We start from the raw sequence: 23579 nt of genomic DNA, 5'->3' as shown, positions 1-23579 counted from the left end.
CAAGGAGGGGAGCTGCCAAATTCAGCTGGATGGGAGGAAGGAAGGAAGGGAGCGCATCCTCGAGAGGAGCTGGAACACATTAGAAGGGAGGAAGGAAGGGAGCGCATCCTCGAGAGGAGCTGGAACACATTAGAAGGGAGGAAGGGAGGGAGCACATCCTCAAGAGGAGCTGGAACACATTAGAAGGGAGGAAGGGAGGGAGCACATCCTCGGGAGGAGCTGGAACACATTGGAAGGGAGGAAAGAAGGGAGCGCATCCTCAAGAGGAGCTGGAACACATTGGAAGGGAGGAAGGGAGGGAGCACATCCTCAAGAGGAGCTGGAACACATTGGAAGGGAGGAAGGGAGGGAGCACATCCTCGAGAGGAGCTGGAACACATTGGAAGGGAGGAAGGGAGGGAGAGGAGCTGGAAGTAATGCTGGGGGGCATGAAAGGCTCCGGATAGGGAGCACATCCTTGAGAGTAGCTAGTTGGGACATCACACACAGTCAGGCTGGGATGAGTTGGCTTGGATGAGCGTGTGTGTGGGGGGGGGGGAGTTCAGACACTTGTAGTCTAGTAGGCCAGGTTCTCCCAAACTTGGTCCTGCCCCCCCCCCCCCCCCCTGCACGTTTTGGTTTTGCCCTAGCACTACACAGCCGATTAAAATAGCCAACTCATTATCAAGCTTTTATTATTTGAATCAGCTATCAGCTGTGTAGTGATAGTGCAAAACCCAAACGTGCACCCAGGGGAGCCACAGGCCCAGTTTGGGAAACCCTGACCTACTAGATTACAACAAGTGTGTGACCCCTTGTAGTAGGCTATTATAGGAGTTCAGACTAGTAAATGCCACATTTAAAGCTATACAAGTTTTAGTCACTAGATGGAAGCAAAGGCATTGTTATTGCATGTACAAGAAAATAAGGTTTTGAAGAAACACAGAAAATCAGGTCTGAGGTTAACACAGGTTTAGGAGATCGTATACGCTTTGTTCTAAGAGATAATAGCAGTCTGTTAACATGACCTTTATGAATTATGAAGCATTTGTGATATAAGTGCTTTTTTTATAACAAATTCTCCAGAATTCACTAAATGTTCATCAGTTAACTCAATGTATCTCAATGAACAAAACATATAAGATCTCCTAAGCCTGTGTAAACCTCAGACCTTATTTTCTGTGATTCTTCCAAAACCCTATTCTTTCCCCATTGATTTTTCCAATAGGAATGGCTGAACAAACCAGAGGTAACTTATCAGAATCTTGAGAGATTCAAGGAGAAGCTGGCAAGAGGGTTAGTATAGGGTAGGATCAGAGTAGGATAAGGCCCTATCTTCACTGCAGGACGTTATCTCAAAGTACTGAATAGAAAGGGAAAGTCTTTCTGATGTGATAAGATAGTCTGCCAGTCACGACCCATTAGATGCTAGAGAGATTGGGAATAAGCATGGCGTTGTGTTTGTGTCTGCAGCTTAGCCCAATGACCCAAACAGCTCTGTGATGAAAGCCAAAAGCAACAAGTGCTCTCAGGATCCGGACGCTCAAAGACGATACTTACGAGCCGGGGTCAATACCATGACGGGCCAGCTCAGCCTGGCCCAGAAACTCTCAGAGACACTTTGAAAACCTGAAAAAGAACTACAGCGTCATCTGACAGCTACACAGAGATAGATTCTGCTACATTAAAGCACTTTGGGAGTAGAATTTCTCTAGAAACATGGAGTGTGGTGACTTGATTTCATGTGAAATTGTGTGCCAGATGATTTGAGAGACATGATAATGTGCAGGAAGATAAGCTAATGATAATTAAACATTGTATGGACAGCATCCTAGTACTGTTGACTCTTGTCTCTATTATCCCAAGTAGCAGTTAAAAAGAACAGTCAGTCAGACATCTTTGTCATCATGTTTCTAATAACTGACACAATCTAGTGGAAAAACGACAGCGCGTTGACATATTTCACCTAGGCATTGTTGCAAATGTATTTTTATTTTTTTATCACTTGGACACTTTTTCAAATTGTCACATTGTACTTATGCCTCCGACTGTAGTTGGACAATTAAGCGTATTCACAAAATACTTGGGGCCCCTGTTTTTCTTTTCATCCATTTATTCCAAATACATAAACTCATTCACACCCTGACACATAAAAACTCATTCACACCAGGCCTGGGTTCAAATACTATTTCAGGTATTTTGATTACTTTTCAATACATTTAAAAAAAAAGTATTCAGACAAAAAATATTTTTTTTTAAAGAGTACCGGTAGTTGATTATTGGAATGTATTTAGAAATATACTTTGAAAGTATTTGGAAATATACTTGGAAAGTATTTGAAAATACTCAAATACATGACTCGAATACACTCCAATGCCTTTAACATAGGTATTTCAAATTTGGAAAATACTTTCAAATGCAATTTGGTCAACTATTTGGTTTTTACAAATAACCATTCAAATACTCAAAAGTAATTATTTTGGGCTGTGTATTTGAAAATACTCAAATACACAGAAAAAGTATTTAAATAACAATTACTCAAATACACGTGTTTGCGCCCTGATCTGCACCACACACGTATGGTAATCAGCCAGTCTGTATCTGTATCCAAATCAATCAGCACTTCAACATGGCGCTTCTCACCCATTGATTTTCCATTGTGCTGATTCTCTGTGCATTGAGAGAGGGTCTGCTCATCGATTGCTCAGCATTCGTTGGCCCCGGGATCTGCACTGAGGAGCCCAGTGTTAGGTTTACAGCACAAAGAGTTTAAATTAAGAGCTATAAAAATCTGCAGGTAACAGAGAATGGGCCTGTGTTGTGTTAATCTTCTTCCCACCTCAATTAAAGTAAGGGAAATTAAGAACACAATATATCTCTACTGAATGTGCCTGGGTCCCATATGAAAAGCAGGTTAAGGAAGACACATGCAGTCTCATGGGCCTGTGTTGAAGGAGAAACAAGGTGCAGTGCAAATTTAGGGGATGGTAAACAAGACTGGAAAGCAGTATTCATGCTCTCAGTCTATTGTTTCCATTTCATTTAGCTCTATTTCCAATGCTTCTTTCCTGGAAAATCAGACGCTGTATTCACACAGTCTTAAAGCATGCATTTTACATGCATCCATTCATACTGTGCCTATATGCAGTCAGTCAAACAGTCACACACACAGTTTTACACAAAGTCAAAGACAAGCATTCACACACTTACATACCGTACACCAGTACATTGACACCTACACTGCGTTACATTAATGAACACTGTGTCACCAGATCTTCCCCATTCTAACATCCACGTACTGTCTGGATGTCTTAAATTACTCAACCCCAACATATGAACATTTAATCACCATTGGCCATACATACACAATTTGCCACTACATCAGATTTATTCTCCGCTATGAGACTTGTAACTGTACACACACAGACACTTTGAAATGGTCCTCCTGTGTGTGACGGAGGGAACATGAGCCAGCTCCAACAATGCACTTACGTCACTGACTGCACCTTAATACAATCTCATTACAATCTCACATTCCAGCAATGTTTGGAGAACGTGTGACTGCGTTTTAGTCAAGGCATTCCCACTCCACATCCAGCTGTAGTCAACTGTGTAGATGGCAGGTGGAGAAGGTTCAGACCCCTAAGCTTGGGTTAATGACCATAGATTACATTATATTATAAGACATAGAAAATATGTACAAAAAGGTGGACCCGTCTTTTTTTGGGGGACAGGTCACTAGGATGTGTTGAGTGAACAATACTAACCATGGTCTCCATCATCATGTCACAACTGGTACACTGATTGAACTTGTTCTTGTGAAAAGATCTGCATGTGTGTGTTGGGCTTCTTTCGGCATGTGTAAATGCTGTGTGTTTCTGGCTAAGTGAACTGTGCATTATCACCTGACTGCTAACAGAATGGTGGCTTTTACAAGTTTTAAGACCAGATGGATGAATGAAAATATCAGGCACAGCGAGAGGCTTATAGGCCTAGTCTGACAAAAGTGGTTTTCTACAGTCCTTCAGTAGAGGTCAGGTATATAGTTATACTGCTTTCACAGATGCCCTCTCAAGTGAAGTTTGTCAATGGTGCTGTGTTAACTTGCTATTGATGTAAGTATATCACAAGTACAAGAAACCATTCTTTTTGATTTAATATACTTGAGAGATCCAAATTCCCTGTCACTGTGATTGATATGAAAAACAAATGCATTGGATTAGCACACTGAAGATACACACCAAACCGTCTCTCACAGTGCTCTCACAACATCACGGTCAAGTTATTGGCATTGTTAGAACATTGCAACAAGGTCACATTGACTTTACATTAGAATGGCATGATCGCTAAGAAGCTTGTGCCATCCAAACATTGCATCTAGCATGTGAAACATCCTTGTTCACCACCCAAGCATAGAAACAATAAAAAGAAGCCAAAGACCAGCTCTACTTGCCACATAAAAAAAAAATCAAAACAAGAAAACATGATTAGGACATTTCTTTGTGTTTCTCTCATTAAAATGAAAGGTAGTCCATTCATTCAATAACAATCCTTTCCTATTTGGCAAAGTTACCCACCCATCCCCAGTTTTCTCTCTTCTATTCCATCTCAGAGCCCTACTCCAAAACACAGTCTCGACTGGATGCACCACCGGTCCATTATCGCCTGCGCAGCAGTGTGGCCAATGAGAGCAGGAGGAGGAGGATGGAGGGGTGGGTCTGGGTTCCTGTGCTCTTCACCTTCTTGTTCTCAGGATGATTGTAGTATCTGGTGCTGTCTGCTTTGGGCACAATGACACGAGGTCCATTGCGGGCACACGACTCGCCTGTACACATTCCACTTCCTGAACCACTGACGTCATCACCTGGAGACAAGGGAAAGGCATTGGTTAATTGAAATTAGGATATCAGTGAGGCCAAGTGGTTCAACATGTTTCTGATACACTCCCAACTCTAACCTGCACATCCAATACCCCCCATCCCCAAACCCAATACCCCATACTCTCTCACCCTGTCTACTATACTCTTGGCCCTTCCTCCCTCCTCTCTCAACCCTCCTTCCCCCTCTCCTCTCCCGCCTGTCACTCACTGGCATCCTGGAAGTCCATGTCATTGCCGTTGAGGGCGTTCCTCAGCCGGTTGGTCATGATCTTCAGCTGCATGATCTGCTGGCGGATAGTCATGTCTGGCTTGGTGATGTCGATGTCCACTTCTGGGTTGTTGATCTGGCTGGCCAGGCCGTCGCCCATCACCTCAAGAAGATACCTGGACACAGAACACATCAATACGTCACTTCGCAGGCAACATATTTGGTACTACTGTGGATTTCTGTGGTACTACATTGCATGAGGATAACAAAAATGTTGGACTAGGCCTCCTGCTGCACATTATTGTAATGTGAATTTGGACCATGATGGAGATGTATGACAAGTAGGTTTTTGTGGGTTATGTTGTCTTTTTCTGTTGTAATCTGTGGGTATTTATGCTTGGACAAATCAATTATCTTTCAGGGATTTAGTCTAGCGATTTCACCAGTTATTGATTTGTCATCCTTTGTATGTGTCTGTCCATCTATCTCAGTCTCTCCTTATCATCTCTATCCTGTCTTCTTCTGGGGTCTCTTCTCATCCACTGGACTATATTGCTGTGGTCACAGTACTGGATGGAAAAACCACACACTCATGCAAATAGTCCGGGTTGCCATTTGATTACCTGTTAAGGAGTCTTATGGCTTAGGGGTAAAAGCTGTTGAGAAGGCGTTTGGTCCAAGACTTGATGCTCTGGGACCGCTTGCCATGTGGTAGCAGAGAGAACAGTCTATGACTGGGGTGGCTAGGGTCTTTGACCATTTTTAGGGCCTTCGTCTGACACCCCCTGGTATAGAGGTCCTGGATGGCAGGCAGCTTAGCCCCAGTGATGTACTTGGCCGTACGCATTACCCTCTGTAGTGCCTTGCAGTCGGAGGCCGAGCAGTTGCCGTACCAGGCAGTGATGCAACCAGTCAGGATGCTCTCGATGGTGCAGCTGTATAACCTTTTGAGGATCTCAGGAACCATTCCAAATCTTTTCAGTTTCCTGAGGGGGAATAGGTTTTGTTGTGCCCTCTTCACGACTGTCTTGGTGTGTTTGGACCATTCTAGTTGGTTGGTGATGTAGACACCAAGGAACTTGAAGCTCTCAACCTGCTCCACTACAGCCCCGTCGATGAGAATGTTGGCATGCTCGGTCCTCATTTTCCTGTAGTCCACAATCATCTCCTTTGTCTTGATTACGTTGAGGGATAGGTTATTATTCTGGCACCACCCGGGCCAGGTAGACTGTTGTGTCGTCTGCACACTTAAGGATGGTGTTGGAGTCGTGCCTGACCATGCAGTCGTGTGTGAAGAGGGAGTACAGGAGGGTACTGAGCACGCACCCCTGAAGGGCTCCAGTGTTGAGGATCAGCGTGGCAGATATGTTGCTACCTACCCTCACCACCTGGGGCAGCTCGTCAGGAAGTCCAAGATCCAGTTGCAGAGGGAGGTGTTTAGTCCCAGGATCCTTAGCTTATTGATGAGCTTTGAAGACACTGTGGTGTTGAACGCTGAGCTGTAGTCAATGAATCGCATTCTCATGTAGGTGTTCCTTTTGTCCAGATGGGAAAGGGGAGTGTGGAGTGCAATAGAGATTGCATTATCTGTGGATCTGTTTGAGCAGTATGCAAATTGGAGTGGGTCTAAGGTTTCTGGGATAATGGTGTTAATGTGAGCCATTAACAGCCTTTCAAAGCACTTCATGGCTACGGACGTGAGTGCTACGGGTCTGTAGTCATTTAGGCAGGTTACCTTAGTGTTCTTTGGCACAGGGACTATGGCGGTCTGCTTGAAACATGTTGGTATTACAGACTCAATCAGGGACATGTTGAAAATGTCAGTGAAGACACCTGCCAGTTGGTCAGCACATGCCTGGAGCACACGTCCTGGTAATCCGTGGCCCAGCGGCCTTGTGAATGTTAACCTGTTTAAAGGTTTTACTCACGTCGGCTACGGAGAACATGATCACACAGTCGTCCGGAACAGCTGAGCATAGAAGTGATTTAGCTCTTCTGGTAGGCTCGTGTCACTGGGCAGCTTGCGGCTGTGCTTCCCATTGTAGTCAGTTTGTAGGCCCTGCCACAGCCAATGAGCGTTGGAGCCGGTGTAGTACGATTCAATCTTAGTCAATCTTAGTCCTGTATTGGCACATTGCCTGTTTGATGGTTCGTCGGAGGGCATAGCAGGATTTATTATAAGCTTCCGGGTTAGAGTTCTAAGAAAATCTTGTCTGCTAAATTAACTAGTGTAGCCCACAGCCTTACGGCATAGCCAGAACAAATCAAATTTCCTTTGTCACATACACATGGTTAGCAGATGTTAATGCGAGCGTAGCGAAATGCTTGTGCTTCAAGTTCCGGCAGTGCAGTAATATCTAAAACGTAATCTAACAAATTCACAACGACTACACACAATGTAAGAGGATGGATATGTAAACATTATTAAAGTGGCATTATTTAAAGTGACTAGTGATACCATTATTAAATCAATTTATTAAAGTGGTTAGAGATTTGAGTCTGTATGTTGGCAGCAGCCTCTCTATGTTAGTGATGGCTGTTTAACAGTCTGATGGGCTTGAGATAGAAGTTGTTTTTCAGTCTCTCGTTCCCAGCTTTGATGCAACGGTACTGACCTCGCCTTCTGGATGATAGTGGGGTGAACAGGCAGTGGCTCGGGTGGTTGCTGTCCTAAATGATCTTTTTGGCCTTCCTGTGACATCGGGTGCTGTAGGTGTCCTGGAGGGCAGGTAGTTTGCCCCTGGTGATGCATTGTGCAGACCTCACTACCCTCTGGAAAGCCCTGCGGTTGAAGAAGGTGCAGTTGCCGGACCAGGCGGTGATACAGCCCGACAGAATGCTCTCGATTTTGCATCTGTAGAAGTTTGTGAGGGCTAAATTTCTTCAGCCTCCTGAGGTTGGAGAGGGGCTGTTGCGTGGACCATTTCAGTTTGTCCATGATGTGTACGCTGAGGAACTTAAACTTTCCACCCTCTCCACTACTGTCCCGTCGATGTGGATAGGGGGGTGCTCCCTCTGCTATTTCCTGAATTCCACGATCATCTGTTTTGTTGATGTTGAGCGAGAGGATATTTTCCTGACACCACCCTCCGAGGGCCCTCACCTCCTCCCTGTAGGCTGTCTTGTCGTTGTTGGTAATCAAGCCTACCACTGTAGTATCATCTGCAAACTTGATGATTGAGTTGGAGGCATGCATGGCCATGCAGTCATGGGTAAACAGGGAGTACAGGAGAGGGCTGAGAACGCACCCAGTGTTGAGGATCAGCGGGGTGGAGATGTTGTTTCCTACCTTCTCCACCTGGGGGCGGCCAGTCATAAAGTCCAGGACCCAGTTGCACAGGGCGGAGTCGAGACCCAGGTTCTCAAGCTTAATGATGAGTTTGGAGGGTACTATGATGTTGAATACTGAGCTGTAGTCAATGAACAGCATTCTTGCATAGGTATTCCTCTTGTCCAGATGGGATAGGGCAGTGTGCAGTGTGATGACTAGGATAGGGATTGATTGAATATGTCCATAAACACACCAGCCAGCTGGTCTGCACATGCTCTGAGGACGCGGCTAGGGATGCAGTCTGGGCCGGCAGCCTTGCGAGGGTTAACACGTTTAAATGTTTTACTCATGTCGGCCACGTTGAAGGAGAGCCCGCAGTCTTTGGTAGCGGGCCGTGTCGGTGGTACTGTATTGTCCTCAAAGCGCGCAAAGAAGTTATTTTACCAATCCGTGATTGACTGTAGACCCTGCCACATACGTCTCGTGTTTGAGCCGTTGAATTGCGACTCTACTTGTCTCTGTACTGACACATTGCTTGTTTGATTGCCTTGCGGCGGGAATAGCTACACTGTTTGTATTCGGTCATGTTTCCAGTCGCCTTGCCATGATTAAATGCAGTAGTTCGCGCTTTCAGTTTTGTGTGAATGCTGCCATCAATCCACAGTTTCTGGTTAGGTAAGGTTTTAATAGTCACAGTGGGTACAACATCTCCAATGCACTTCCTAATAAACTCACTCACGAGACAGCGTAAACGTATAGGGCATATACATATAGGGCCTAACATAAGGACAACTCAGAGTATGCTATTCTGTTCTTCTAAAATAGACTGCATTTTTTTCATATCATGTTTCTTTAGAACTGTCTAAAATAAATAATGGATTTATTGTGATGGGGTAGGCTATATTACATGGATTTATTAGACTTAGACTAAAATGTAGATGTTCCAAAGATCTGCATCAGTGACTTATAGGCTATGCGTGGAAAGCCAGGAGATGCTAAATGTGTTTATGTTAATTAACAGTCAGTTATTGTGAGACTGGCAGTTATTTGCTTGACAATCACCTGCTGATAACATTTCATGACCGCCACTTCCCTAGCTACATGCATTACTAATGGTCCCATTGCCTTGGAGTTGCATTTTTATGACATGGCCTGTCACATATTTCAATATTTCAGCATCACACACACACGCACATACACTTTTATATCAGCATCCAATGCTGCTTTAACGCTAACACAAACACACCCATGAACCCACAAGTACATACATTTTTTATGACACAGTCTGACATTATTCAGAGTAAACAGTCCTCCATAAATCAAATTGCCCAATCTCAATCCAATAAGGGAAGAGTTGTGGCTCTGCAGAAGGGGAGGTAAACTGCTCAATAATGTATTTAGAATAGAGGGTCTTGGGGATTCACTCTAACCAGGGAGAGCGTTGCATGACAAATAGGCAATGCTGTGTCTATAGCTCTGTGAATGGTTAGCATGTTCATCCTCATTCTAAAGGGCATCTCAGGGTTACCTGAGCAATCCACATCCAACACAGTACAGATGTTCTCAGACATTTGAAGCGGGATAGTATACCATGGGATGGTATGCTACATATTCCTGTTGACAATGTGTCAGTAACAGTCTGTCTATGCCAGACAGCTAAACTACAGGACAGGTGCTCTTCATACCTGGCCTTGGTCATGCCATTCCAGCACTTGTCATCACTAGCTGCTCCTGCTGCCACTTTACTACTGCACAGAGCAGCTGGCAGCTGGACCCAGTACTGCTGCATCTCCCGCAGCTTACTGGACACATCAGATATCTAGGGGAGAAATGACAAACTAGTCAACACAAAACACGCATGTACACACACACAGAGAGAGCGAGAGAGAGCGAGAGAGAGAGAGAGAGAGAGAGAGAGAGAGAGAGAGAGAGAGAGAGAGCTATTCTTGGTCTACTGGGCACATTAGACTCAACAGAGAGGATATCCTGCAGTTTTAATGAAACACACACCTGCATCTCCAGCCGGACCCCTGCGGTGGGGCTAGGTTTGTACTCCATTGCGGTGCTGGCGGGGTTAACTCTCTTCTTTCTCTCCTCAGACCCTGAACTTTGTGTGCCTGCCACCTTGGGGGTCCCACAGGCCTGAAATACCTACCACCAAACACACAGTAAAACACACACCTTTAGACACACACATCTGAGACTCAAACACATGTAAAATAGCATAGAGCGTGGGAATAAAGGTTTAGTCAGGATTTGGTGCTGGTTGAACAGACCTTGCTGGTGAAGACCTCTGTGTTCTCCTGCATGTAGAGGATGGCGTCTGAGATACGGAGGGGGATGGAGTAGATGACCACGTCCACGCTGGGGTCAGAACTGAAACTAGATGCCACCTGCAGCATGGTGTCTGGACAAACAGAGACAGGAGATTAACAAGGGGAAAACTGAGTGTGTGCTTATATTTGTTGTGTGTGTGTGTGTGTGTGTGTGTGTGTGTGTGTGTGTGTGTGTGTGTGTGTGTGTGTGTGTGTGTGTGTGTGTGTGTGTGTGTGTGTGTGTGTGTGTGTGTGTACGTGTCCATGCAGTCGGGCGGACATATGTGTCTCTCACCGATGAGGTTCTGCCACTCGGTGTCGAGGTCGGCCTGGTTGGCGAGGCATCCCTTCATGACATTTCTGCAGTAGTTGGCACAGGGCTTGACTGAGGCCAGGCCTCTACAGTGAGGACAGTACACCAGCTTCATCATGGCACGGGTACACTCTGGGCTGAGAGGTACCTGGAGGAAAAGACCAATCATCATCATCATCATCATCATCATCATCATCATCATCATCATCATCATCATCATCATCATCAATGAGCTTTGCATCTTTTCAATTTTGACTTCAATTATGAGGAGTTATGAGTAATACAGCGAGTTGGAATGGGAAGGTTATGTTTTGTAAAATAACTGCTATTCTGTATTCTATTTTCACTCAGGCATGATGACTGGCGCCTGTGTAGAGTAGAGAGTTGTTCTTTCCTACTTCTTAGGTCTCTATATGTTTCAAGTCAACTGAGCATATCTGTGCTCCAGCGATAGAGGCCGTTACACTTGTCAGTGCGAAGACTGATGAAAAGCCCAGTAAAGCTCACTTAGAGACATCTTTCCTCCCCTGATGTACTGACTGGTTCCTTCCAGCACTGCCATTTTGTACACAGGTCTCTGAATGCGTACACCATCTCCAATACAGAGACAGAAGTTCACCCTTATTGCATTTGTGGTTATAATATGTATTATATTCTTGATTATCATGTATTGATTATGATTAAGAGTATTGTGCGATATGGAAGGGCAACACTACCATGCAGCTAACACATGACCGTGGTTAGATAGTGGATAAAGAAGTGGATATGTAGGTCTATGTTGTGTAGATGTTTGTGGTCAGAAGAGTCGGCCATCATTTCCAAGGACAATCACGCATTCAGAGGAGGACCATGTCATTTTCCCAGATTGCAGTTTCAAATTTAGCTACTTAATGTGGATGTCTAGAGTTTGACACCATTAAGAACTTTACAAGCAAACTGATCAGATAACAAGATTAAAGAGGCATCATTACAACCGGTCCTTGTATTGCCAGACTTCACAGGGACACATCAACAGGGCTTAATGTAAACAGACAGCCGGCTTCCTAACACGTCCGACAGTCACCGATTGATTGTGACATCCCCGTGTGAGATCTCCTACAGTTTGACCCAACAGGAGGGGGAGTGGAGCAGAGCAGAGGCCAGTTATTGGTGGCTGCTAAATTAAGATCAGTGATGGGACAGACGCCCATGATGCCTCACTGTTACAGCAGCCACCATCACTGGCAGTAATGACAATAATCAACCATAGCTCAAAGGAATTCTTCCATCTGCATGCTCTCTCTCTCTCTCTCTCTCTCTCTCTCTCTCTCTCTCTCTCTCTCTCTCTCTCTCTCTCTCTCTCTCTCTCTCTCTCTCTCTCTCTCTCTCTCTCTCTCTCTCTCTCTCTCTCTCTCTCTCTCTCTCTCTCTCTCTCAGATCCTCTCACTCAGATCCTCTCTCTCTCTCTCTCTCTCTCTCTCTCAGATCCTCTCTCTCAGATCCTCTCACTCAGATCCTCTCACTCAGATCCTCTCTCCCTCTCTCTCTCTCTCTCTCTCTCTCTCTCTCTCTCTCTCTCTCTCTCTCTCTCTCTCTCTCTCTCAGATCCTCTCACTCAGATCCTCTCTCTCTCTCTCTCTCTCTCAGATCCTCTCACTCAGATCCTCTCTCTCTCTCTCTCTCTCAGATCCTCTCACTCAGATCCTCTCTCTCAGATCCTCTCACTTTACTCAAACTCTCTCTCTCATACACTCACGTTCATCGATCTCTCTATACCTCCTCCTCTATATCTCCCTCTCCATGTGTTCTATTCCAAGGTGGTAAAGCGTGTGGTATCATGTACTGGAAACACAGTCTGTATTTAAATGGGCCAGACTCTGGCCTCTTTGTGCCAACATAAAGAGTGGTTTGAAATGGTGGTTATTTTTAGCAAGAAGGGAGTGAAAGTCCACTGGATTCCTGCAAGTAGCTATTGGCCTCTGTGGTGTTTGTGTAAACAGCTTGTGTATGTTCGATTTGTAACGCACAAATACACATCAATCCACTTTAAAAAACACAACAGATTACACAGTAGACATGACATTACACGTGTAAACTTAAAGTACTTTCATAGAAATGTAACATGCACATTAACTTAAAACCTTAAAACCTCACTCATTACATAGTCTCAAAGGCTCCTTCCTCTCTCCAAGAGTGTGCCTGGAATCCCCTTTTGAAACTCTTTATACCACCAAGAGCATACATCCACTGCTGAGACAGAGAAGTGTCCCACTGTTACCCTACTTATGGTTGAAGAGAAAAGGTAGAATGTCCAAATATTCAGCAAGTAGACAGTGGCTGTAGGAACAGGGACAGGAAGGCCAGACCTCTCTGTAATCCACTTCTGATGGGGAACAGATGTTAAGCTAGCCTAGCTACATTATTCATCTGCCTCTCAGACAAATAAAAACATCTTTTATTTTTCACATGCTTTGTGAACAACAGGTATAGACTAACAGTGAAATGCTTACTTAGGGGTCCTTTTCCAACAATGCAGAGTTAAAGATCAAGATTGTATTTTTTTACAAAATAGTGGTACGAGGAATAAATATGCAGTGAATAACGAATAACAATATGGAATAAAAATAAAATGTCCATATATATAGGGAGTAGAAAAGAGGAATGTCCGCAACTCCGGTATGCTCCCATGGTGATTTAGGTGAATGCACCAATTTGTAAGTCGCTCTGGATAAGAGCGTCTGCTAAATGACTTAAATGTAAATGTAAATGTAAATTTAATCAGACGCACAATAAACACTAAGTTTTGATCCGAGTTGGATCTTAGTCGTTCTTTTGTTCTGCACCTGGTAAGTTCAATGTGCATATTTATCAATTTTTTCCCCCATTTATATAAGGAGTACCAGTACCGAGTCGATGTACAGGGGTACGAGGTAATTGAGGTAGCTGAGCTGTAGTCAACGAACAGCATTCTTACATAGGTATTCATTTTGTCCAGGTGGGTGAGGGCAGTGTGGAGTGCAATAGAGATTGCCTCCTCTGTGGATGAGTTGGGGCAGTATGCAAATTGGAGTGGGTCCAGAGTGTCTGGGAGGATGGTGTTGATGTGAGCCATGACCAGCCTTTCAAAGCATTTCATGGATATAGAAGGGAGTGCTACAGGCAATGCACAGCAGCCTTTTACACACCCTTACTGAGACACGCCACTACTGAGACACGCCCCTACTGAGACAAGCCCCTACTGAGACAAGCCCCTAGTGTGCTTTATCTATCCACAGTATTCATATGTTTTCACCAGGGTAACCAAGGTTAAACATTACCTGTGGGTGAAAATTGCATTGTCTCATCCAGGGACTTTACTTTTTTGTGCCACATTTACACAAGACACTAACTCGTAAAAATCCCAATTTGAACTGGTTGAGAGGGTTTCAGTGTGTGCTGTAGGATGTGAGTATTGTGTGTTAAGGTGGTTAATGGTTAACGGTGTGGCAGATGTGAGGTGATAATCTCAGGTATAAAAAGCACAGCCATGTTTATCAGAGGCAACAGCACGTGAAACAGCACAGGTCTCTACAACAATAGTACCTGGGAGACTTTGCGGACCACCTCTCCACTGACGGTCAGGCCCTGGACGAATGACCGCGCCGCCACCAAGGCCCGAGTGACCTTGGACTTGAGGTCGCGGGGAACATCCCCAAAGGGCCGCAGGGTCTCCGTCTGCTTGGCGACACACTCCAGATAGTCATCAGTCAGAGTGTACTGTGGGAGGGCGGAGGCCTTGAACAGGTGCTCCAGCAGCCGTGCCCAGAAGTCGTTGAGCGTCTCCTCCAGGTTGACAGCGGAGCCACGGTAGTAGCGACGCAGGTCAGTGTACAGGTCCTGGAACACAGGGGCATTCTTGGAGTAGAGGGAGCTCAGTTTGGCCAGGAAGGACTCCTGGAGGGAGCGCTCTGAGCTATTCAGGAGGTCTGTGAAGTATGCTGAGGAGAGAGGAGAGAGGGACGAGGAGTCAAATACTGGACTAGTCAGTTGCATTTATAGGACAGGAGCAGCACCTATCAATGCCTTTGCCAGACCACAAACAAGGCCTAGGGAGCGTAGAGTGAGATACATTTCTTTACTTGAGGAACTTGAGGCAACCGACCAATCAAACACGAAAGAGATTATGAAAGAGACAGGCCTCCAAAGCTCTTTGGTCTAGTCTACAAAAGGGTGATCAGGCTCATTCACACGCATGGTCACCTGCGCCTGGCTGGAGATGCAGGTGTGTGTGTTTCATTAAAACTGCAGGATATCCTCTCTGTTGAGTCTAATGTGACCAGTAGACCAAGACCAAAAATCTATCTTTCCCTCTCTGACACACACACACACACACACACACACACACACACACACACACACACACACACACACACACACACACACACACACACACACACACACACACACACACACACACACACACACACACACACACACACACACACACACACACACACACACACACACACACACACACACCTGGTTGGTCTCCAGCTTCCAGCCATAACAACATTAGCTCCATCACCACCTGTCTGTCAAGAGAAATAGCACTTACTGGCCTTCGGCACCTGTCAGGTCTACTGTACAGTATATTAGAGATTTAAAGCACTACCCACTGGGCACACACTGGTTGAATCAACGTTGTTTCCACATCATTTCAATTAAATTACATTGAAGCAACATGGAATAGACATTGAATTGATGTCTGTGCCCAGAGGATAAGGTCTTTGTGCTATGTAAAACATTGAAATAAATGGGAGTGTGGAAATGAGCAGATTGATTTGGCCCATCATTATGACCAGGGCATAAGAGACATAATACTGTATATATATGCACAGTATCAGTCAAACGTTTGGACACACCTACTCATTCAAGGATTTTTCTTTATTTTTACTATTTTCTACATTGCAGAATAATAGTGAAGACATCAAAACTATGAAATAACACATATGGAATCATGTAGTAACCAAAAAAAGTGTTAAACACATCAAAATACATTTTAGATCCTTCAAAGTATCCTCCCTTTGCCTTGAATGACAGCTTTACAGACTCTTGGCATTCTCTCAACCAGCTTCATGAGGTAGTTACCTGGAATGCATTTCAATTAAAAGGTGTGCCTTGTTAAAAGTTAATTTGTGGAATGTCTTTCCTTCTTAATGCGTTTGAGCCAATCAGTTGTGTTGTGACAAGGTATGGGTGATATACAGAAGATATCCCTATTTGGTAAAAGACCAAGTCCATATTATGGCAATAACAGCTCAAATAAGCAAAGAGAATCAACATTCAATCATTACTTTAAGACATGAAGGTCAGTCAATAATGAAATTGTCAAGAACTTTGGAAGTTTCTTCAAGTGCAGTCGCAAAAAACATCAAGTGCTTTGATGAAACTGGCTCTCATGAGGACTGCCACAGGAAAGGAAGACCCAGAGTTATCTCTGCTGCAGATGATACATTCATTAGAGTTACCAGCCTCAGGAATTGCAGCCCAAATACATGCTTCACAGAGTTCAAGTAACAGACACATCTCAACATCAACTGTTCAGAGGAGACTGCGTGAATCAGGCCTTCATGGTTGAATTGCTGCAACAAAAAAAACACTACTAAAGGGCACCAATAAGAAGAAGAGACTTGCTTGGGCCAAGAAAGACAAGCAATGGACATTAGGCCGGTGGAAATCTGTCCTTTGGTCTGATGAGTCGAAATTTTAGATTTTTTTGTTTCAAACTGCCGTGTCTTTGTGAGACGCAGAGTAGGTGAACGGATGATCTCCACATGTGTGGTTCCCATCGTGAAGCATGGAGGAGGAAGTGTGATGGTGTGGGGGTGCTTTGCTGGTGATATTGTCTGTGATTTATTTAGAATTCAAGGCACACTTAACCAGCAAGGCTACCATCGCATTCTGCAGCGATACGTCATCCCATCTGGTTTGCGCTTAGTGGGACTATCATTTGTTTTTCTACAGGACAATGACCCAACACACCTTCAGGTTGTATAAGGGCTATTTGACCAAGAAGGAGAGTGAAGGAGTGCTGCATCAGATGGCTTGACCTCCACAATCACCAGACCTCAAACCAATTGAGATGGTTTGGGATGATTTGGACTGCAGAGTGAAGGAAAAGCAGCCAACAATATCTATGAACTCCTTCAAGTCTATTGGAAAAGCATTCCAGATGAAGCTGGCCAGTTAATGGTGGCTGCTGGTGAAGCTGGTTGAGAGAATGCTAAGAGTGTGCAAAGCTGTCATCAAGGCAAAGGGTGGCTACTTTGAAGAATCTCAAATATAAAATATATTTTGATTTGTTTAACACTTTGTTTGTTACTACATGATTCCATATGTGTTATTTCATAGTTTTGATGTTGTCGCTATTATTCTACAATAGTAGAAAATAGTCCAAATAAAGAAAAACCTTTGAATGAGTAGGTGTGTCCAAACTTTTGACTGGTACTGTATATTTTAGGAACTCAGTCAGGGTCTCAACTTACTGTTGAGAGTTAGAATAGTATAGCATCAGCAGTTTTTCTCTTGTTATGGTAGTCACTGACAGTCACTCAATTAGCCCATGTCAGCTACCATTTTTTAGATAGGTAAATGAATCTAGCCAGCTATCTTGTAGTAGCTTGTAGTAATCGTGGTAGTAATCATAGTCGAATATCGACCAGGCACAAAGGGCACGTTCCCAGTGGCCCTGACTTCTAGGGGGCACCCATTGATTTTGTTTGTCACTCTTACTCAGATATCATATTAACTTGGCATAAGTCAGGGCAAAATTTGTAGAATTGCAGGAAATTTGCTTGAAAACGGCAAAAGTGTCTCTCCACCACATGGCATAATATGTAGAATAGCAGCAAACTTGTTTAAAACTGCCAAATTTTCTGAGCCCCATGACAAAATGTGTAGAATTGCAGGAAATTTACTCAAAAAATGTTTCCTCTCCGCCTTAAAAAGGGAGGCCACTAAAATGTTTTGCCCGCAAGGTTTTGCTTGAGGCCCCCAAAAGACTAGGGCCCTGATTGTGACATACAAGGAGGAGTGCTCTAGCTTTCCTGACAAATGAGCTATAGACACTGTTAGAACCTGTGAATTTATCTGTAGAACTGTAGAGCACTTTTTCAGTGCAGTTCAGTTCACAGCACTGTGCGGGTACACTCTTAGAAAAAAGTGTTCCAAAAGGGTTATTCGGCTGTCCCCATAGGAGAACCCTTTTTGGTTCCAGGTAGAACCCTTTTAGGTTTCACGTAGAACCCTCTGTGGAAAGGGTTCTACATGGAAACCAAAGGGGTTCTACCCAGAACCAAAAAAGGGTTCTACCCGGAACAAAAAAGGGTTCTACCTGGAAGCAAAAAGGGTTCTTCGGCTGTCCCCATAGGAAAACCCTTTGAAGAACCCTTCTTGGTTCCAGGTAGAACTCTTTTGGTTCCCTTTAAGGTTCTAGATAGCACCTTTTTTCAAAGAGTGTATAGTGAGAGGAGAAGAGAAAAACAAAACAACAAAATCAACAAGGGACAATGTCATTGCCCCATATACCTCCTTATTGAGCCTTGCAATAAAGCGGCATATGTTGAGAGTTACAGTGTCAGTGGGAAATGTAATACATCTCTGTATCCTCCCATTCTGCTGACACACTGACTGGGCTGCTGCCTGCTGCTGGAGCTGACCCCTATAGAAAGAGGGTTAAGATGGGCAGACTGCCTCTGACTCTCCCTCTAATCTGAGGTTTGCATGCTGGAGGAGAGGGGAGGGCCTGGGTGGGGCCTGGGAGTGCTGCTGCTGCTGTGGAGATGCAGTAAAAACCTGCATTTATTTGAGCGAGTCCAGGGCCCACGCCCGACAACCCTGAACACAACCAGATGGCCATGTAGCTCTTACCGTCACTGCTCTCCGCGTCCTTCTGTTCCTTCTGTTTCTACTGCTGCTACTGCTACTACTCCTGTCCTCTACTGCTGATCCGACACAGCTGCAGTCATATCAAATGGGCTTGAAACATCCCCTGCACACTTCAATTTCCTCCTCTCTCTATCGCTGCTTCATGTAGCTATAGCTCTCCTGCTCATTCCTCTTTGATGCATTGCTTCAGCCTCATCAACATCTGACTTTCCGCTGTCTCTGTGGTTGTAACCTCCTGATGTTGAGGGGATGAAAAGGGGTTGTGGGTTTTGGGGTGAGGGAGCTGTACTGTATGCAGCTGGACTAGCTCTATACTGTTCTGCCAGCCCAGCCCCTGTGTGTGTGATAGTGTCCGTGTTGTTGTGTGGCCCAAACCTTCCTCCTGTTGCTAGGCTAACTCTGCCACATCAGTCACACGTATTTCATCTCGCTGCGTAAATCAGAGCAGCCCAGCAGTCCAGAAAGTGCAGAAAGCAGGAGAAAAAGGAACTGGAACTCCCCATCTGACAAACACTGCCTGACTCATACCACCATACCCTCTCCTCTTTCCTTCTTTTTTAAATTCTTTCAAATGTCCATTAGCATTGCCAGCATCTGAGCCTGTGGCAGTGGATAGGAGGAGGAGAGACAGAGGGAGGGCTCCCTGCTCCCCCCATCCCCACCAACCTGTCAGACGGTGTCTGCTAGGTTCCATGACTCATTACCACAACCAATCATAACTCACTCTCCCAACTGCCCGCAATCTCCTCCCTGTCTCTGTGTCTACTGCTCTCTGTCTATGCCACTCTGATGACAGCTAGGGCCCATCAAAGCAGGAAATATGACTCCATGCCATCATCCCCAGTTCCTGTTCTAATTTTATGTTAATCAGATGGATGGATGGAGGTCCAGATTACTTGTGGGGGATTTATTTCCCTGAGCAAACAACCGTGTTTCAGGCGTTATCAGCTGCTGTCATCGGGGCACCATATCCTTTGGGCCACACTGGTCCTGTAGCTGGAGCCTCAGGACTATATTGATTAGTTTATAAATAGAGTTTATCAGTGATGTGTTAAAGATTGCAGTCTTTAAAATTCTCAGAACAAGTCAAGGACATCATCAAGGGCATCCAGTTCTTGAACTCAAAGATCACACGCAAATACGTGTGTGTGTGCGTGCGTGTTCGTATTGTCAGCATAGAGGAGTGTATGCGTTCTGGGAGGCTGCTACTCACTGTCGAAGCTCCTGTACTGTGCATTGAGAGAGGCCTGTAGCGAGCGTCCAGCCTCTCTGACCAGGCCCTCAAACTCCCTGCGACTCAGGTTGGACAGGGTCTCCTCCATGGCACTGGTACAGCAGGTGTACCCCTGGGGACAGATCCGAAGGTGCTCACCTACACAGACGTAAGACAGAGGAGAGGACATGTTTAGGGTTTTATCCACAGTACATACAAACTATATTTCCATACATTTATTTTGTTCTTTCTGTATTCTGTTCATACAGCAAAACAGCACAACTGTGATGGTCATTGTATCTGATAAACTGAAAATGGTCCATAATGGATTGCTACTGGTCTCTGTAACCTGTGGAGTAATCAATCTCTTAAGGATCTAAAAATAGCTGTGCAGGCCCCTCTGCTTCCCTAGAACCCACAGTAATAAGAAAGAGAGAGGATGATATCTCATTGTTACAACCAGTTCATTACACTGACCTACATGCCATCACATGGCCTCGGGCCCTCAGGACCCCAGAGGTGGAGGAGGCAGCCCACTGGTTATCACATATCACCTCTCCCCCCCTCTCTGACTGTCTCTGAGCAACACATCAGACCAGTGTCTGTCAGACTACAGCCAGAGAAGAGCTTAACCAGAGAGAATAGAGATGAGCTCAGTCATAGAACAGAGATATTGATTATGTTAAAGAACACAGTGGGATCAACTCAAAGAGCATGGAGGTGAAACTACACTGGAGAACGGGCCATTCCAAAGACTCATATATAAAAACAACCAGATGACATATACAGGTAACTGCCAAAAACACGTGTGTAAATGAGGGATACAAAGTGTATTAAAAGCAGATGCTTCCACAAAGGTATGGTTCCTGAGTTAATTAAGCAATTAACATCCCACCATGCTTAGGGTCATGTATAAAAATGCTGGGCAGGCCATTATTTTGGCCATTATTTTGGTTACCATGGCTATGCCCCATGAGATGACAATGCCCCCATCCACAGGGCACGAGTGATCATTGAATGGTTTGATAAGCATGAAAACAATGTAAACCATATGACAACGCCGTCTCAGTCACCAGATCTCAACCTAATTGAACACTTATGGGAGATTCTGGAGCGACGCCTGAGACAGCGTTCTCCACCACCATCAACAATACACCAAATCATGGAATTTCTAGTGGAAGAATGGTGTTGCATCCCTCCAATAGAATTCCAGACACTTGTAAAATCTATGCCAAGGTGTATTGAAGCTGTTCTGGCTCATGGTGGCCTAACGCCCTACTAAGACACTTAATGTTGGTGTTTCCTTTATTTTGGCAGTTACTAATAGAAGAATGGCGCTGTAGGGGTTGGCTGCCGTTTTACGGACTCCTAATCAATTGTGTTATTTTGTGTTTTTGCATTGTTTGTAACTTCTTTTGTACATAATGTTGATGCTACAGTCTCTTATGACCGACAAGAGATTCTGGATTTCTGAAAAGCGATCAATCACCTCGAACTGGACGAAGATTATTTCTTTAATGAGTCTGACACGAAGGATATAATGTTGTTTCCTGGACAAGGCCCAAATCTCTGTTATTCGCATGAAGAAAAGAAGGAAATACAGTAGACACAGATCAGGGATCCTTGTGAGAATTCGACGGTGACCCGCCTCCACCATCCGTTCTATTGGCCAATGTGCAATCACTGGAGAATAAACTGGATGAGCTCCGTTTGAGAATATCCTACGTACCAACAGGACATTAAAAACTGTAATATGTGGCTGAACAACGACAGATGATATACAGTTGGCTGGGTTTTCCGTGCATCGACAGGACAGAACAACTACGTCCGGTAAGACGAGGTGTGGGGGTGTGTGTCTATTTGTCAATAACAGCTGGTGCGCAATGTCTAATATTAAGGTAATCTCGAGGTATTGCTCGCCTGAGGTAGAGTAAGCTGTAGACCACACCATCTACCAAGAGAGTTTTCATCTATATTTTTCGTAGCCGTCTATTTACCACCACAAACCGACGCTGGCACTAAGACTGCACTCAACCAGCTGTATAAGGCAAACAAGAAAATGCTCATCCAAAAGCGGCGCTCCTAGTGTCCGGGGACTTTAATGCCGGCAAACTTGAATCTGTTTAACCTCATTTCTACCAGCATGTCAAATATGCATACAGAGGGAAAAAAAACTCTGGACCACCATAACACCACACACAGAGATGCGTACAAAGCTCCTGCTGAATCCTGCTTACAAGCAACAACTAAAGCAGGAAGTGACTCGCTCAATACGGAAGTGGTCAGATGACGCGGATGCTACTCTACAGGACTGTTTAGCTGGCACAGACTGGAATATGTTCCGGGATTCATCCAATGGCAATGAGAAGTATACCACCTCAGTCACTGCCTTCATCAATAAGTGCATTGACAACGTCATCCCTACAGTGACTGTACGTACTAGAGGTCGACCGATTAATCAGCATGGCCGATTAATTAGGGCCGATTTCAAGTTTTCATAACAATCGGTAATCTGCATTTTTGGATGCCGATTATGGCCGATTACATTGCAACCCACGAGGAGACTGCGTAGCAGGCTGACCACCTGTTACACAAGTGCAGCATCAAAAGAACCTTGTGGCTGCAAGGAGCCAAGGTAAGTTGCTAGCTAGCATTAAACTTATCTTATAAAAAACAATCAATCATCACACAATCACTAGTTAACTACACATGGTTAATGAAATTACTAGTCTAACTAGCTTGTCCTGCGTTGCATATAATCAATGCAGTGCCTGTTAATTTATCATCGAATCACAGGCTACTTGGCCAAACGGGTGATGATTTAACAAAAGCGCATTCGCGGAAAAAGCACAATCGTTGCACCAATGTACCAAACCATAAACATCAAAGCCTTTCTTAAAATAAATACACAAGTATATTTTTTTAAACCTGCATATTTAGTTAAAAGAAATTCATGTTAGCAGGCAATATTAACTAAGGAAATTGTGTCACTTCTCTAGCGTTCAGTGCAAGCAGAGTCAGGGTATATGCAGCAGTTTGGGCTGCCTGGTCCACAGCGCTGTTTATGACTTCAAGCCTATCAACTCCCGAGATTAGGCTGGCAATACTATAGTGCCTATAAGAACATCCAATAGTCAAAGGTATATGAAAGACAAATGGTGTAGAGAGAAATAGTTGACGCGTTATAATTCCTATAATAACTACAACCTAAAACTTCTTAACTGGGAATATTGATGACTCATGTTTAAAGGAACCACCAGCTTTCATATGTTCTCATGTTCTGAGCAAGGAATCGCTTTCAAGGAGCAGGACACTAATCCGAACACTTATAAGATGTAGTAGAGCTTGCAAACTACTATGGACTACAAAGAGAAACCCAGCCATGAGCAGCCCAGTGACGCAAGCCTACCAGATGGGCTAAATGCAGGTAGCCTAGTGGTTAGAGCTTTGGGCTAGTAACCGAAAGGATGCTGGATTGAATCCAGTTAACCCACT

General features: G+C 44.5%; 1 protein-coding gene across 1 annotated transcript in view; it reads right to left on the bottom strand.

The window, feature by feature from the left end:
- Positions 1–1939: 1939 nt before the first annotated feature.
- LOC129855244 (glypican-1-like) overlaps positions 1940–23579 on the bottom strand; it is a 67479-nt gene continuing 45839 nt past the window's right edge. The window contains exons 2-9 of the mRNA XM_055922678.1: positions 20085–20243; positions 14528–14922; positions 10949–11114; positions 10615–10745; positions 10349–10489; positions 10024–10157; positions 5068–5243; positions 1940–4843 (exon numbers count right to left, since the gene is read on the bottom strand). Coding sequence (XP_055778653.1) covers positions 4638–4843; positions 5068–5243; positions 10024–10157; positions 10349–10489; positions 10615–10745; positions 10949–11114; positions 14528–14922; positions 20085–20243 — 1508 coding nt within the window. The 3' untranslated portion in view covers positions 1940–4637. The remainder of the gene's footprint in view (positions 4844–5067; positions 5244–10023; positions 10158–10348; positions 10490–10614; positions 10746–10948; positions 11115–14527; positions 14923–20084; positions 20244–23579) is intronic.

This window comes from Salvelinus fontinalis, chromosome 5, assembly GCF_029448725.1.
Source record: "Salvelinus fontinalis isolate EN_2023a chromosome 5, ASM2944872v1, whole genome shotgun sequence".
Taxonomy (NCBI): Eukaryota; Metazoa; Chordata; class Actinopteri; order Salmoniformes; family Salmonidae; genus Salvelinus; species Salvelinus fontinalis.
Note: the sequence above shows the minus strand (reverse complement) of the source record. Positions and strands in the feature narration are given on the sequence as shown.